Below are 11,947 nucleotides of genomic sequence, written 5' to 3' on the forward strand. Positions count from 1 at the left end.
GGAGCGAGGCGGGGCCGCGCGGACTCCTCCCCCAGCGTTCCAGGTACCCGGCCTGGGCTCGAGACCAGAACTGTTTGGACCCAACAGTCCGGGCACCGTCGGAGTCCGAGAGTCCGGTGGCCCGACTGTGGTCTAGCATCAAGGCGGGCCCCAGAAGGAGGGGCGGGGCGTGGGAGGTGAGGAGTGAGATCTGGGTTTGGATGGGGCGAGAGTAAGGACGAGGTCGTGTTCTAGTATGAGGCCGAGCTCCGAAGAGCCACGCCCGGGAGGAGGGACGCAGCCTCACCCGATGGGGGGAGGGGCTGACGGAGGGGGCAGAGCAGGAATGGACGTGCCATGGACAGCGGGCCTGGGCAATGGGTAGGAAAGGGCAATTGTCCCGGGTTTGGATGGGGCATGGCCATTAAGGGGCTGTGGCCATTAAGGGGCCTGATAGGGGGCGAAGGCCCTGATCCCTACCCTGTCCGCAGCCTCCCCGCCCACCCTGCAATGTGGCACCTGCTGGTCCTGCCGCTGCTGCTGTTCTCCGCCTGGGTGCCCCCATCCACTGCCGCCCCGATCCGTGATACTGACGTCCAGGACAGCTCCTCCGGTTTTCTAGGCCTCCAGAGCCTACTCCAAGACTTCACTCGGCTTTTCCTAAAAGTGAGCTGGCAGGGGCCAGGGCAAAGAAGAGGAGAGGAACTAGGGAAGATGGGAGACTGGGATGGAAGGGCATCAAGGAGACTGAGCCAGAGACGGTCCCGGCCAGGCAGAAGGACAGACAGGAAGAGGGGCTGAAAGGAACAGAGAGACAAAGAGCCACAAGGAGACAGAAAAGCAGGAGAGCGGGCCTCCCCTGGTGGTGCAGGCTGTTGAGCACCACGCTGTGAAGCTGCCCGCAGCCTCTGCAGCCTCTGCAGCGCTGGTTCGATCCCGGCCGGCCGGCGAGGGTCCCACATGGTGCAGCAGACCTCTCCTGTCTCGCCTGCTGCTCCCCTCAGCAGTGTATTTCATCAGTCTGCCTGTTCTGTTCCCTGCTCTGTCTCTGGTGAATCCTCTCACCCTCCCGCACATCTGGCCTGTACCCCGGTTTGTGTACAAATAAATAAATAAATAAATCTTTAAAAAAAAAAAAAAAGGAAAAGCAGGAGAGGAAGGGAGACAGCCAGAGACAGAGACGGGACAGAGAGAAGAGACTGGATGGAGAGAGACAGAAGAGAGGGATGGGGACAGGGAGACAACAGGAGAGATGAGCAACAAGGAGAGAAGAGCAATGAGGTAGAGAACAGACAGGACAGATTGGGGTTTGGGGGCAGAAGGAGACCTGGTTAGGCCCTGAGGTTCTGAGAGGGAAGGGGATGGAAGGGCTTGGGGCAAGGCTCTAAGGCATCTTGGCAGGTTGCTGACGGACCAAGTGCCAGCCGCTCACCACCCTCTGTCTGGCCCCAGGATGACCTGCTGCGCGGCATAGACAGCTTCTTCTCTTCCCCGGTGGACTTCCGGGGCCTCCCCAAAAACTACCACCAAGAAGAGAACAAGGAACGCAGGATGGGGAACAAGACGCTCTCCAGCCACATCCAGCTTGACAAGGTACCATGCCAGGAAGTCCCTCCTGGAGTCTCTCCATCATCCCTCATGCTGCAGTATCTGGAACTGGCAGAGCAAGAAAGTGGGTTTGCTCTCTCTCCTCCCCTCACAGGTGACAGACAACAAGACAGGAGAGGTACTGATCTCCGAGAAGGTGGTGGCATCGATCGACCCAGGAGAGGGCAATTTGGAGGGTGACTGGAAGGTTAGAACATTGGCCCCTCCCCCACGAAGTGTCCAAGCCTTGACATTTTCTGTAGTTTAGATGGAACACCCTGGGTGGGACTTCCTCTGCACCGACTTCTTTTCCCTGGGCCTCAGTTTTGTCATCTGTCTATGACAAATGACAAATCTGACTCACCAACTCTTAGAAAAGAGGTTTACAACCTCAGAGTGCACCCCAACTGGCTTAGTAAAACCTGGAAGGTTTTGTGAGCCACGGAAGCAATTTGTAAATGAAGACATACATGCTTTTAATTTTGAGCCCCATCTTTGGAAACCTCAACATGTTTTTATCTAATAGAACTCTGCAAACCTCAGTATTTTGTTATCCATTAAATATTTAACATTTGGGCCTCCCTGGTGGCCTAGGGGCTAAGTCTCAGCACTATCACCACTCCAGCCTGAGTTCCATCCCCAGCCAGGGAGCTGACCCACATGGCACAGCAGACCTCTCCTGGCTCCCAGCTGTTCTCCTCAGCAGTGTGTTTCAGCAGATCTGTCTGTTCTGCTCCCCACTCTGTCTCTGGTGAATCTTCTCACCCCCTGCACCTCTGGCCTATACCCCAGTTCTTCTATGTGAGAAAAATATATATATTTACTATTTATTCTCCCCATCGCCATCCCTAATATCCCCTATTGCTGCCTCCCTGCCCCTCCCTCTTCACCTCAAAGCCCTCACCTTGTTTAATCATGTTCACTCATTTGCATAAGTATTTTGTTGCAAAGTTGTCTGCTCTGTCAATATCCAGTCTTTGTCATTCTGCCCTGCTTTGCTGGGCATCATTGGGGGGGGGGGCCCCACCCCACCCCCCAACGCTGCTGAAAATGGCTTCCGTTATGGCGAAACAGTCACCAGAGCATGGGGAGACCTGGGAGTATTTTTTTTCATCCATCCCGACTTGCTTAGTAAATCTCTCCTTTGTGAAGGTGAAAATGTGATACTAACTTGCCAGGTGTCCCGCTGGTCCCAAGTCCCTTGTAGGTATCCCCTTATAAACATTTGAGAGGGTTCTCACCACAGTGCTAGTTTTTTATCCTAAAAAAATGTTTTAAGAGCCCCCAAATACTTGGCTCACCCATATTGCTTTCCACACCCACACCAGTTTGGGGCAGGGAGGGTTTTTTTTTTTTTTTTTTTTTTAATGTTCAAATCTATAGATATTCTGGAAAAACCAGTGCCATGAATCTACCCGTATCTCCTTCACACAGGGCTGGGTTTCTCCACCTCCACACGTGTGGCATTTGAGATCACCTTTTGTGATCACCCACCAAACAGAAGCCACACCCCACCCCACCCCAGTTGTGACCACCAACAATATCTCTAGACGTTCCCACCACCGGCCTAGAGTCACCACCATGGAGCATTTGACCACATTTGCTTTATTTTTACTTTTGCACTCTTGAACCATCTGACACTCTACTGCTATCATGACACTTTACCCCTAAATCCTCCAGCAGACAGCTCCCAAGAATAACGAAGCCGGGGCCTGCCTAGTGGCGCAGGGGTTACAGACAGCACTATCAAGCTATTGCCAGCCACTACAGCACGAGTTCAATCCCTGGCCGGCCAGGGAGCTACCCACATGGAGCAGCAGACCTCTCCTGTCTCCCAGCTGCTCCCCTCAACAATGTATTTCAGTAAATCTTGTCTGCTCTGTTCCCCACTCGCTCTGGTGAATCCTCTCACCACCACCCCCACACACACACACCACACAACGACACCTCCCACATAACACAGTTCCACTTTTACACCCAAGGAACTGAACACAGACCCCAAACTGTTACCTCTACAACACAGTCCCACAGGTGTCCTGACTTGAACCCCAGGAAGGTATTGTCTCATGGTTCTGGAGGCTGGGTGTCCAAGATCGGGGTGTCAGCAGGGCTGCTTCCTTCTGCTCCAGCCCTGCCCCCAGTTCTCAGGGGTTGGCCAATGCTCCTTGGCTTGTGGGGTAGCTGCATCCTCTCGGTCTCTGCTCTCATTTTCCCAGAATCTTCTCCCTAGAAACAGTTCGATGTCCGATTTTCCCCTCTGCATGAGGACACCAGTCAGACTGGATCAGGGCTCAACCCTAAAGACCTCATCTTAACTGAAAGTCTTCAAGGGCCTCACTTCCAAATGAGATCACATCTGAATGTGGTATTAGGGGTTAGGACTTTGACATATGAATTGGTGGGGGGGGGTGTCCCAATTCAACCCATAACCATCTCCCACAGGACATCTCAGACCTCAGGTTGTGAAAATGCCGCGCTTGGGTGGGTCTGGGTGGGAGGCACTCACTGATTTGCATGAGTGACAACCCGCGGCTGCTGCGAGTCCCTCACCCTCACTCTAGTACAGCGAGGACCACATTAGAACTTCAGCCCCTGTCCCAGCGCCCTCGCAGGGCCCCGGCTGTCCTCCAAGGGGGCTGACATGACCAGCAATCCAGGATCCAGTCAAGGATCACACACGGCACTGGCCGTCATGCTGCCTTTGTCAAAGCCAAGAGCTTTTTTTTCTTTTAAAGATTTATTTATTCATGCATAGAAGAATCGGGGTACAGGCCAGATGTGCGAGAGGGTGAGAGAATTCACCAGAGATAGAGCGGGGAATAGAACAGGCAGACAGACTGAAATACACTGCTGAGGGGAGCAGCGGGAGAGACAGTAGAGGTCTGCCGCGCCATATGGGTATCTCCGTGGCTGGCTGGGATCAAATCCGCGCTGCAGGGGCTGCAGACTGCTTCACTGCACGGCACTCAACCACCTGCGCCACCAGGGAGGCCCAAAGCTGAAAGCTTTTTAAAAAAAATTATTTATGCACACAAGAGCTGGGTTGAAGGCCAGAGGTGCAGGGAGAGGGGATGGTGAGAGGGTTCACCAAAGACAGAGTGGGGAGCAGAACAGGCGGATTGCCTGAAACACACTGCTGAGGGGAGCAGCAAAAGCCGAGAGCTTTTCATCCCAAAGTGTTCTGTGCATATCGCACTGCTTTCTACATCGAGAATGTTCAATCCTGAAACACTCTGTCCCCCCAGAAGGCGTTACAAACTCTAGAACGCTTAGGAAAAGTCTCTTCAATCCCACAGATGTCTCCCAGCATTTCTACTCCCAAAGCCCTTGCAGCAAAGCGCACTTTCAACTCTGAGGCGGCCTGGAAGGAGGCCAAGTGGGCTGAATGTGCCTGCAGGGACTGATCATCCCAGGGGGATGTCCTTTGGCATCTGAGAGGGACTCCCTAGTTGTTCCTCCTCCCCAGGTGCCCAGGGTAGAGGAGAAGGAGGTCCTGGTGCCCATGCAGGAGGCCATGAACAGCTTCCACCCGGAGCCCCGCCCCAGAGCGGCCTTCTGGATCATGAAGCTCCCTAGGCGGAGGTCCCACCAGGACAACCCTGAGGGCGGCGGCCTCAGCGAGAAGCGACACCGCCTGCAGGCCATCCGGGATGGGCTCCTTGAAGGGGCCCGAGAGGATGTTCCGGATGAGGAGACCCCGGGCTCCTCCCGCGCCAAGCTGCCAGCCCCTCGCAAGACTCACTTCCTGTTCATCCTGAGGCCCTCCCAGAAGCTATAGAGCCGGGGCCACGAGACGTCTGCGCACGTCCCTCCCAGCCCCAAGCAACATATAGAAATAAAGTTTTTTCTTACATCTAGACGCACTATCGCTTTTTGGGATCTGTCCCCATGCAAGGCGCAGCAGGTGACACAACCAGGGTTTTGACCCTGACCTGGGGACATCCGACAGCAGACAGCAGTGCAAGCTCCTGGAAAGGTCTCCAGGCCCGTTTTTTTCTCGCTCGACAGTTTTCTGATTGAGCAACTCCAGCCCCATCCTTCTCTCAGGCCCCGCCCCTGTCACGTCCAGCCCTGTCTGCCCTTCTGTCCAGCCCCATCTGTCCCCTCTGTCCTGCCTGAGTATCCTCACTGCAGCAAGTGGGCGCACAGTGACTGAAAACAAGGCAGATGGAACTCTAAGACCTGTAGTCCTACATGCAGCAACGGCTCAGCTGGGCCTCTGTTGAGGTCTCAAGGCCAAAATCCAGGTGTCTGCCAGCTAGGTTCCGCTCAGGAGGCTCTGGAAAGACCCTGCTTCCAAGATCATTCCGGTTTTTGCATCATGGGCCCTTGGGTTGTGGGGCTGAGATCCTTCTTTCTTTCTTTTTTTTTTTTTTAAATATTTGTTTTCATTTATGCATACAAAAACTGGGGTGCAGGCCAGAGGTGCTGGGGTGAGATGATCCACCAGAGATAGAGTGGGGAGCAGAACAGGCGGATCCACTGAAATACACTGCTGAGGGGAGCAATGGGTGAGACAGGCGAGGTCTGCTGTGCTATGTGGGTAGCTCCCTGGCCAAGGATTGAACTCAGTCCACAGCGGCTGCTGATAGCTTGATAGTGCTGAGACTTGAACCTCTGAGGCACCAGAAAGGCCCTGAGGCCCCTCTTTCTGGCTGGCTGTCAGCTGCCCACTCTTCACCCCGTGGGGAATCCCTCTGGCACATGCTTTAGCTCTCATACCTGGGTCTCTCTGCTGTCCCTTCTGCCCCAGCTTTCTTCCTCTTCCAGCAGGGGAGGCAGTTGTTTGCCTTTATGGGCTCATGGGATTGATTGGGCCCATCTGGACAATGTGTTTCTCAGGTTCCAGGAATCAGAGGATGGTCATCCTCGGGGGCCAGGATCCTGCCTGTAAGTCCTGACCCAGTCACCTCCAGCCCCCAATTCTTAGTTCTCCAGCCCCACTGGTTACACCCCCGCCCCACTGTCTCGACTCAACGTCTTTATGTCCCTATCGCTCCACTTACACGCCGGCTTCTTCGCTGACCTGCTCTGCTCCTCTCCCCTTGGCCCTCTGTGCGCCAACCCCCCACGATGCCCATCACCCTAGGCCCCATCTCTGCCAGACCTGATGCCTCAGCCAAACCCAGAAGCTCACCCACTGCTTGTCTTGGAAGCCCTGTCCACTCTTCCTGTGCCCAAGCACCTTCTGTTCCCTCTGAGACCCCTCCCTCTAAGCCCACCATGGAGAAGGCAGATGGGGGTGCTGAGTCCCCTGTAGCCCAGAGGGCAGGGAGGTAGACTTTCTGCTCCCTAGAGCAGTCTCCAGGGTTGCATATAACCTAATCACACCCAGGACCCAGGGCACTAAGTGTGGCATCCACTCAGCTAAGCCTAAACTGCATGTCCCAGAATTCCTCTCCCTGCATGGTTCTAAGGACAGAAGAAATTTGCATTGGGATTTGGAAGGCAGAAGTGAAGTGGAGCGATGCTTACTCTTGAAAGCTGAGGTTACATCAAGCATCTCCAGCTCACCTTGCTGGCCATGTGGGCAACAGCAGGGCCCACAGTTCCTCCAGTTCCCACCAAGCTGCTTTTGGCTCCTAGAAATCCTCAGCCATTTTGTGTGTAGCTCCATGGCCAAGTGTGTCAGCTTCTCTGCAGGTCACCCACATGGTGGAAGCAGGAGGTTTGTAGGCAGTGAGAGATGGTGCCAAGTTCATTGCCATGGATTCCAGCTCGTGTTCAGGGCTCCAGGGCATCCTCATACTCCCACTTCATATGCCTCTTGTCTTCCCCACAGCCAGCCTGGCACCAGACACAGGCAGCTCCCACAATTGCATAAGGGCTAATCCATGGAATAAATCCAGCATAAAACCTAGAAAACATTAGGCTAAGCCAAAGAAGCCAGTCACAAAGGAGCGGATAATGTATGGTCCGTTTATACGTGCCAATCTGCAAATCTACCGAGAAAGCAGATGAGTGGTTACCTAGGGCTCAGGAATAGAATTAAGATGCAGTCATGGCTTAAGGGATATGGGGCAGCTTTTGGGGGGTGATGAAAATGTTCTAAAATCAATTGTGATGTTTGGACAATTCTGAGAATCTGCTGGAAACCACCCAATTACACACTTTAAAAGGGTGAATCATGAATAACTATAAGAAAGAAAAAATCAAAATCAACAAACAACTATGAACCAGAGACACACTATGGGGGGTGGGGAAAGAAGGGATTGGGATCAAAATAAGGGGGTTGCAATTGTATGGGGAATATAAAAATAAAATTAAAAATAAATAAATAAAAAATAAAACTAAAAAAAAAAAAAAAGGGTGAATCATGTGGGTGTGAATGCTATCTCAATACCACTGTTAAAGGTAATGCATGGGACCTCCCTGGTGGCGTAGGGGGTTATGTCTCAGCACTATCACCGCGACAGCCTGAGTTCGATCCTCGGCCAGGGAGCTGACCCATATAGCGCAGCAGACCACTCCTGTCTCACCTGCTGCTCCCCTCAGCAGTGTATTGCAGTAGATCCACCTGTTCTGCTCCCCACTCTGGTGAATCCTCTCACCCCCTGCATCTCTGGCCTACACCCCATTCTTCTATGCAAGGGAAAAAAAGAAAGAAAAGGTTGGTGTGTCCTCACACCTGAGCTAAAGAACACAGAACATGACCTGAAGGCACAAGTGACCAGCCATCTCACCCCAGATGGTGTCCACAGTGTCCAGTAGTTCAAACCAAGAGCATTTGTGCAAGGTGACACTGTCCCTTCAGCGAGGTCCTGGAGCTGGCAGTGAGGTGGACCAAGACTCAACTCACGGCGGCACTGCTGAGGTGGCACCAGAGTCACCAGCAACACCTATTCAAACGCTAGTTGGCCAGAGCTGGACACCAGAATGGACAGTGTCAGAGGCCACAGCACCAGGAGGTGGACAGCTCAGAGGGTTCAGCTCTCAGAGGGAGCTGGATGCAGTCAGCCATGCTGAGGGTACACAGTCACTGGTGTAACAGGTCAGGCCCACTTGCACAGGCTGTGGGAGGCAACAAGCGGTGCTGGGAGAGGCAGGGCCAGGGTAGGAGCTGCACTAAGACTACAGTTTGAGGTGGAGATCAATGGCCTACAAAGTTCTAGACCTTTGTCTACCCACAGGTCTTTCCAGGAGAAGGTCCCAACAATTCTGAATCCAAAGGTCTGAATTTATGAACAAAAATTTTAAAAAGGTTTTTAAAAATGGATTTCCTTTACCATAAAAAAAAAATACCTAGGACTATATCTAGTCAAAGATTTACAAGAATTCTTGATGCATGCTTGGAACGTATGTAATGCTGTAATGCAATGTGACTTCAATAAACTTTTAAGGACTTACTAGAAAACTATGAGACACTACAAAACTAAGAGAAATTAAAGAAAACCTAAATAAATAATTCAGAGTAATAGTTTTCATAACTGTCAAAACTCACGAGATAATCCAATGTCCTTCAAAAGTAAAGAGGTTAATTTGTGGCATAATCATGAGACTGTTATACAGTGATGAAAAGAATGAGTTACTGCCATCTGATGAATCTCATAAATATAATGTGAGGAAAAGCGATCATAACCCAAAGTTAATATGGAGGGTGTGATTAGGACGTGTGACAGTATCTAGCCTTCACGCGATACTCTTTTCATACGTCTGGTTCAACTATTGTATTACTATAAAAATTTAATTGAGCTATAATTTAAGATTTAGCATACCAAAAAATTTTTGTTTACGTTTTTCAAAATTACCAAGATCCCAAGAAAGGAAGAAGACATTGTGAAGGAATAAACTGAAAGGCTGAAGTTATACAATGAAGCTAAGGGGTCCACCACCTTCCAGTCTGTGCTAAGAAAATTCTTGGTAAACATCTAATTGAACTCTTATAAGACACCATGAGCTATCATGGTGGGGTATCATTTATCCCCACGTTAGAAAAGCCTAGGATCAGAGAAGTGAAGTCACTTGCCAAAGTCACACAGCAACATCCTAAGTTTGTCTGATCCTGTATCTCATCCTTTTAAACACTGGCCGGTGTTGCCAAACAGCTGCTTTATAAATAGCCACCCAAGTAACATTTATCAGTCAACAAGGGTCACCACCTTAAGTCCTCAAGGTAACCTAAGCAGCAAATACGGTCCTGTAATCAATCTGAGGCTCAGAGAAGGTAAGGACTATGGTAAAAAAAAAAAAAAAGACACAGGTAGGAAATGGAGTCTGAGTCTGACTCCACCCTTCCACACTGCCCAATTCCCTCCATTCGTTCTGTTAGGGGGAAAAGGATGTCCTAAAGCTAATTTCAATATCGGGGCTGCCCTATAACAGTTCTACCAGACTTTTTCTGAGCACCCACAGAGGGCCAGGCATGTTCTAATCCCCAAACATTCTCGTACTGAATAGAAAGCACACTCCGGTGGGGTTTACAGGCACTACACAAATACAGACCGTCACGGGGTGGGACGTGGGGACCCCTAACACAGCAAGAAGGTAGAGGTGGGGGTCCAGGGTAGGCACAGCCACGGAAGGCCGCTAATGACGGCGGGGAGAAGGGGAAGATGCAACAAGGTCTGGGTAGCAAAGAGGCGGGCTGGGTGGGTCACGTTTTGTCCCAAAGCTTTCTCAAATTTTTAGACTCTCTTCCTCTTTCTAGACAAGAAAACGTAACTATTTCCCCCTAATCTCCCCTAGAGAGAATGAAACGGTGTGGGGAAGCATCCTTGGGGATGTACTGCCACAGCTCGGGCGCACCCCCATTGTGACGGTGCAGGGCGGCCTGGCACCAACAGAAGACAGAAAAGGAACGGCTTGGCAGTGGAAATAAGTGGAATATGGACAAGAAGTCCCTCTGCCCAGTGGTCCCCTCTTCGAGTTCATTTCACCGAAGGCTGAGGCCGCACAAGCGACCCCAGCGCAGGGCTCGTGGCAACACCGCTCTCACCCCAGCCGCCATACTCCCGGTCCCTTTCCGCTGCCCGACCTATACGCATGCGCGCGCGCCGCTAGGCTGCCGACCAGCCCCAGGCATGCGCGACTTCGCTGTGGCAGGTAATCGACCAAGAGTCCGGGAGTCGCGCGCGCCTCGCCCCGAGTGCGCCTGCGTCAAGGGAGGAGCTCTGAGGGGCGGGGTTTCGACGCCGTGCGCGCCCTCGGTCCCGCCCCCTCCCCTTCGCCTTTTTTTTTTTTTTTTTTTTTGGCGTGTGTGTGGCGGGAAGGCGAACGCGCGTTTCTCCCCAGCGCAACTGCCGTTTCGTCGTTTGTGGCTCTCGACGTGTGTCCCGAGGCCGGGACGTGGCTCCAGGTGCGTCCTGGCCGTGGCGAGCTTCCCCAGAACAACCCAGTCAGACTCCCTCCCGGAATCCTGCAGAGGCCCCCCAGTCGTAGGAGCGACTCCCCAATATCAGGATCTTCCACATTCTGTTCAAAGTCTTCTTGAAACTTGACTAAATCCCCCCGGGAATACCGAAAGGCGCCCGCCGGGGCATTTTATGATGGCCCCCCCTGACGTTTGGTCAGATCTAGAAATTCTATGAGACTTTCCCCTCAGAGCCTGCAGAGAGGCCCTCCTGAACCCCCCAGACGCCTTACCCCAATCCTATCAGACCCAGGACATCCAGCCAGTGACCCCCAGAAATACAGCCAGAAAACTTCCCCCAAGAAGTCCAAAACCCTTTGAAGACCCCAAATTCCTGCCCAGGTCCTTCTGCTAAAATCTCCCCATCAGAGACCTTGATGATGAACCTGGGTACCCTCCAGGGAGTTTGTTCCCCAAGCTGCGGTCAGCAGGGACCCTCCCCCACTCGGGGCCCCCTTTACACCTGCTCTCCAGTGTCGTCCAAACCCTGGAAGGGTCGCCCTTAAAAGATCTTTTTTTTCTGGGATGTTCTAAAAGCCACCAGGAAGGGTGCGATCCAAGGTTGTGTGCCCGTTTGGGGCGAGCGGGGTGTGGGATGGGGGGCTGAGCTGGTGGGGTGGGGTGGACAGTGCCCCGCGTGCCCAGTTGAGTCCAGTTGGGCACCGTTGTCCAGTGTCATCGTTAATAGCACCCCTTTCGCTTTGTCCTGGAGTTGAGACTATAAATCTCAGGGTCAGCCTGGTGGTAACGGAGGCAGGCTGGGCAGTCTTGAGGCACAGTGGAGGGAGTCCCTGGCTGCTCCATGGATTCAGGGAAGACGTGGGGGGGGGGGGAGCAGAAGAGGGGCTGGGAGCCTGGGAAGGGCCACAAGTGAGGCCAGTGTGAGCCGAGTGCCCAGGCCTCAGAGGCCATGGGACCAGAGGCCATGGAACGGCACTGGGGGTGAGCGCTGGGGGTGGCTGATGCCGAGGAGAGTGGCAGTTGCTGAGGCCCCTCCGCACCACCCAGCCTGGGGGACGAGAACTTAGTCGT

General features: G+C 52.8%; 1 protein-coding gene across 1 annotated transcript; it reads left to right on the forward strand.

Moving 5' to 3' along the window:
- Positions 1-475: 475 nt before the first annotated feature.
- Positions 476-5,344, forward strand: DKKL1 (dickkopf like acrosomal protein 1; the record flags this gene model as incomplete). The annotated part of the gene is made up of 4 exons (XM_084257130.1): positions 476-645; positions 1,432-1,572; positions 1,682-1,774; positions 5,033-5,344. Exons 1-4 carry the CDS (start codon positions 490-492, stop codon positions 5,342-5,344), a joined length of 702 nt encoding a protein of 233 aa, XP_084113256.1. The 5' UTR covers positions 476-489.
- Positions 5,345-11,947: the final 6,603 nt, after the last annotated feature.

Source organism: Talpa europaea (genome assembly GCF_964194135.1).
Source record: "Talpa europaea genome assembly, chromosome: 16".
Taxonomy (NCBI): domain Eukaryota; kingdom Metazoa; phylum Chordata; class Mammalia; order Eulipotyphla; family Talpidae; genus Talpa; species Talpa europaea.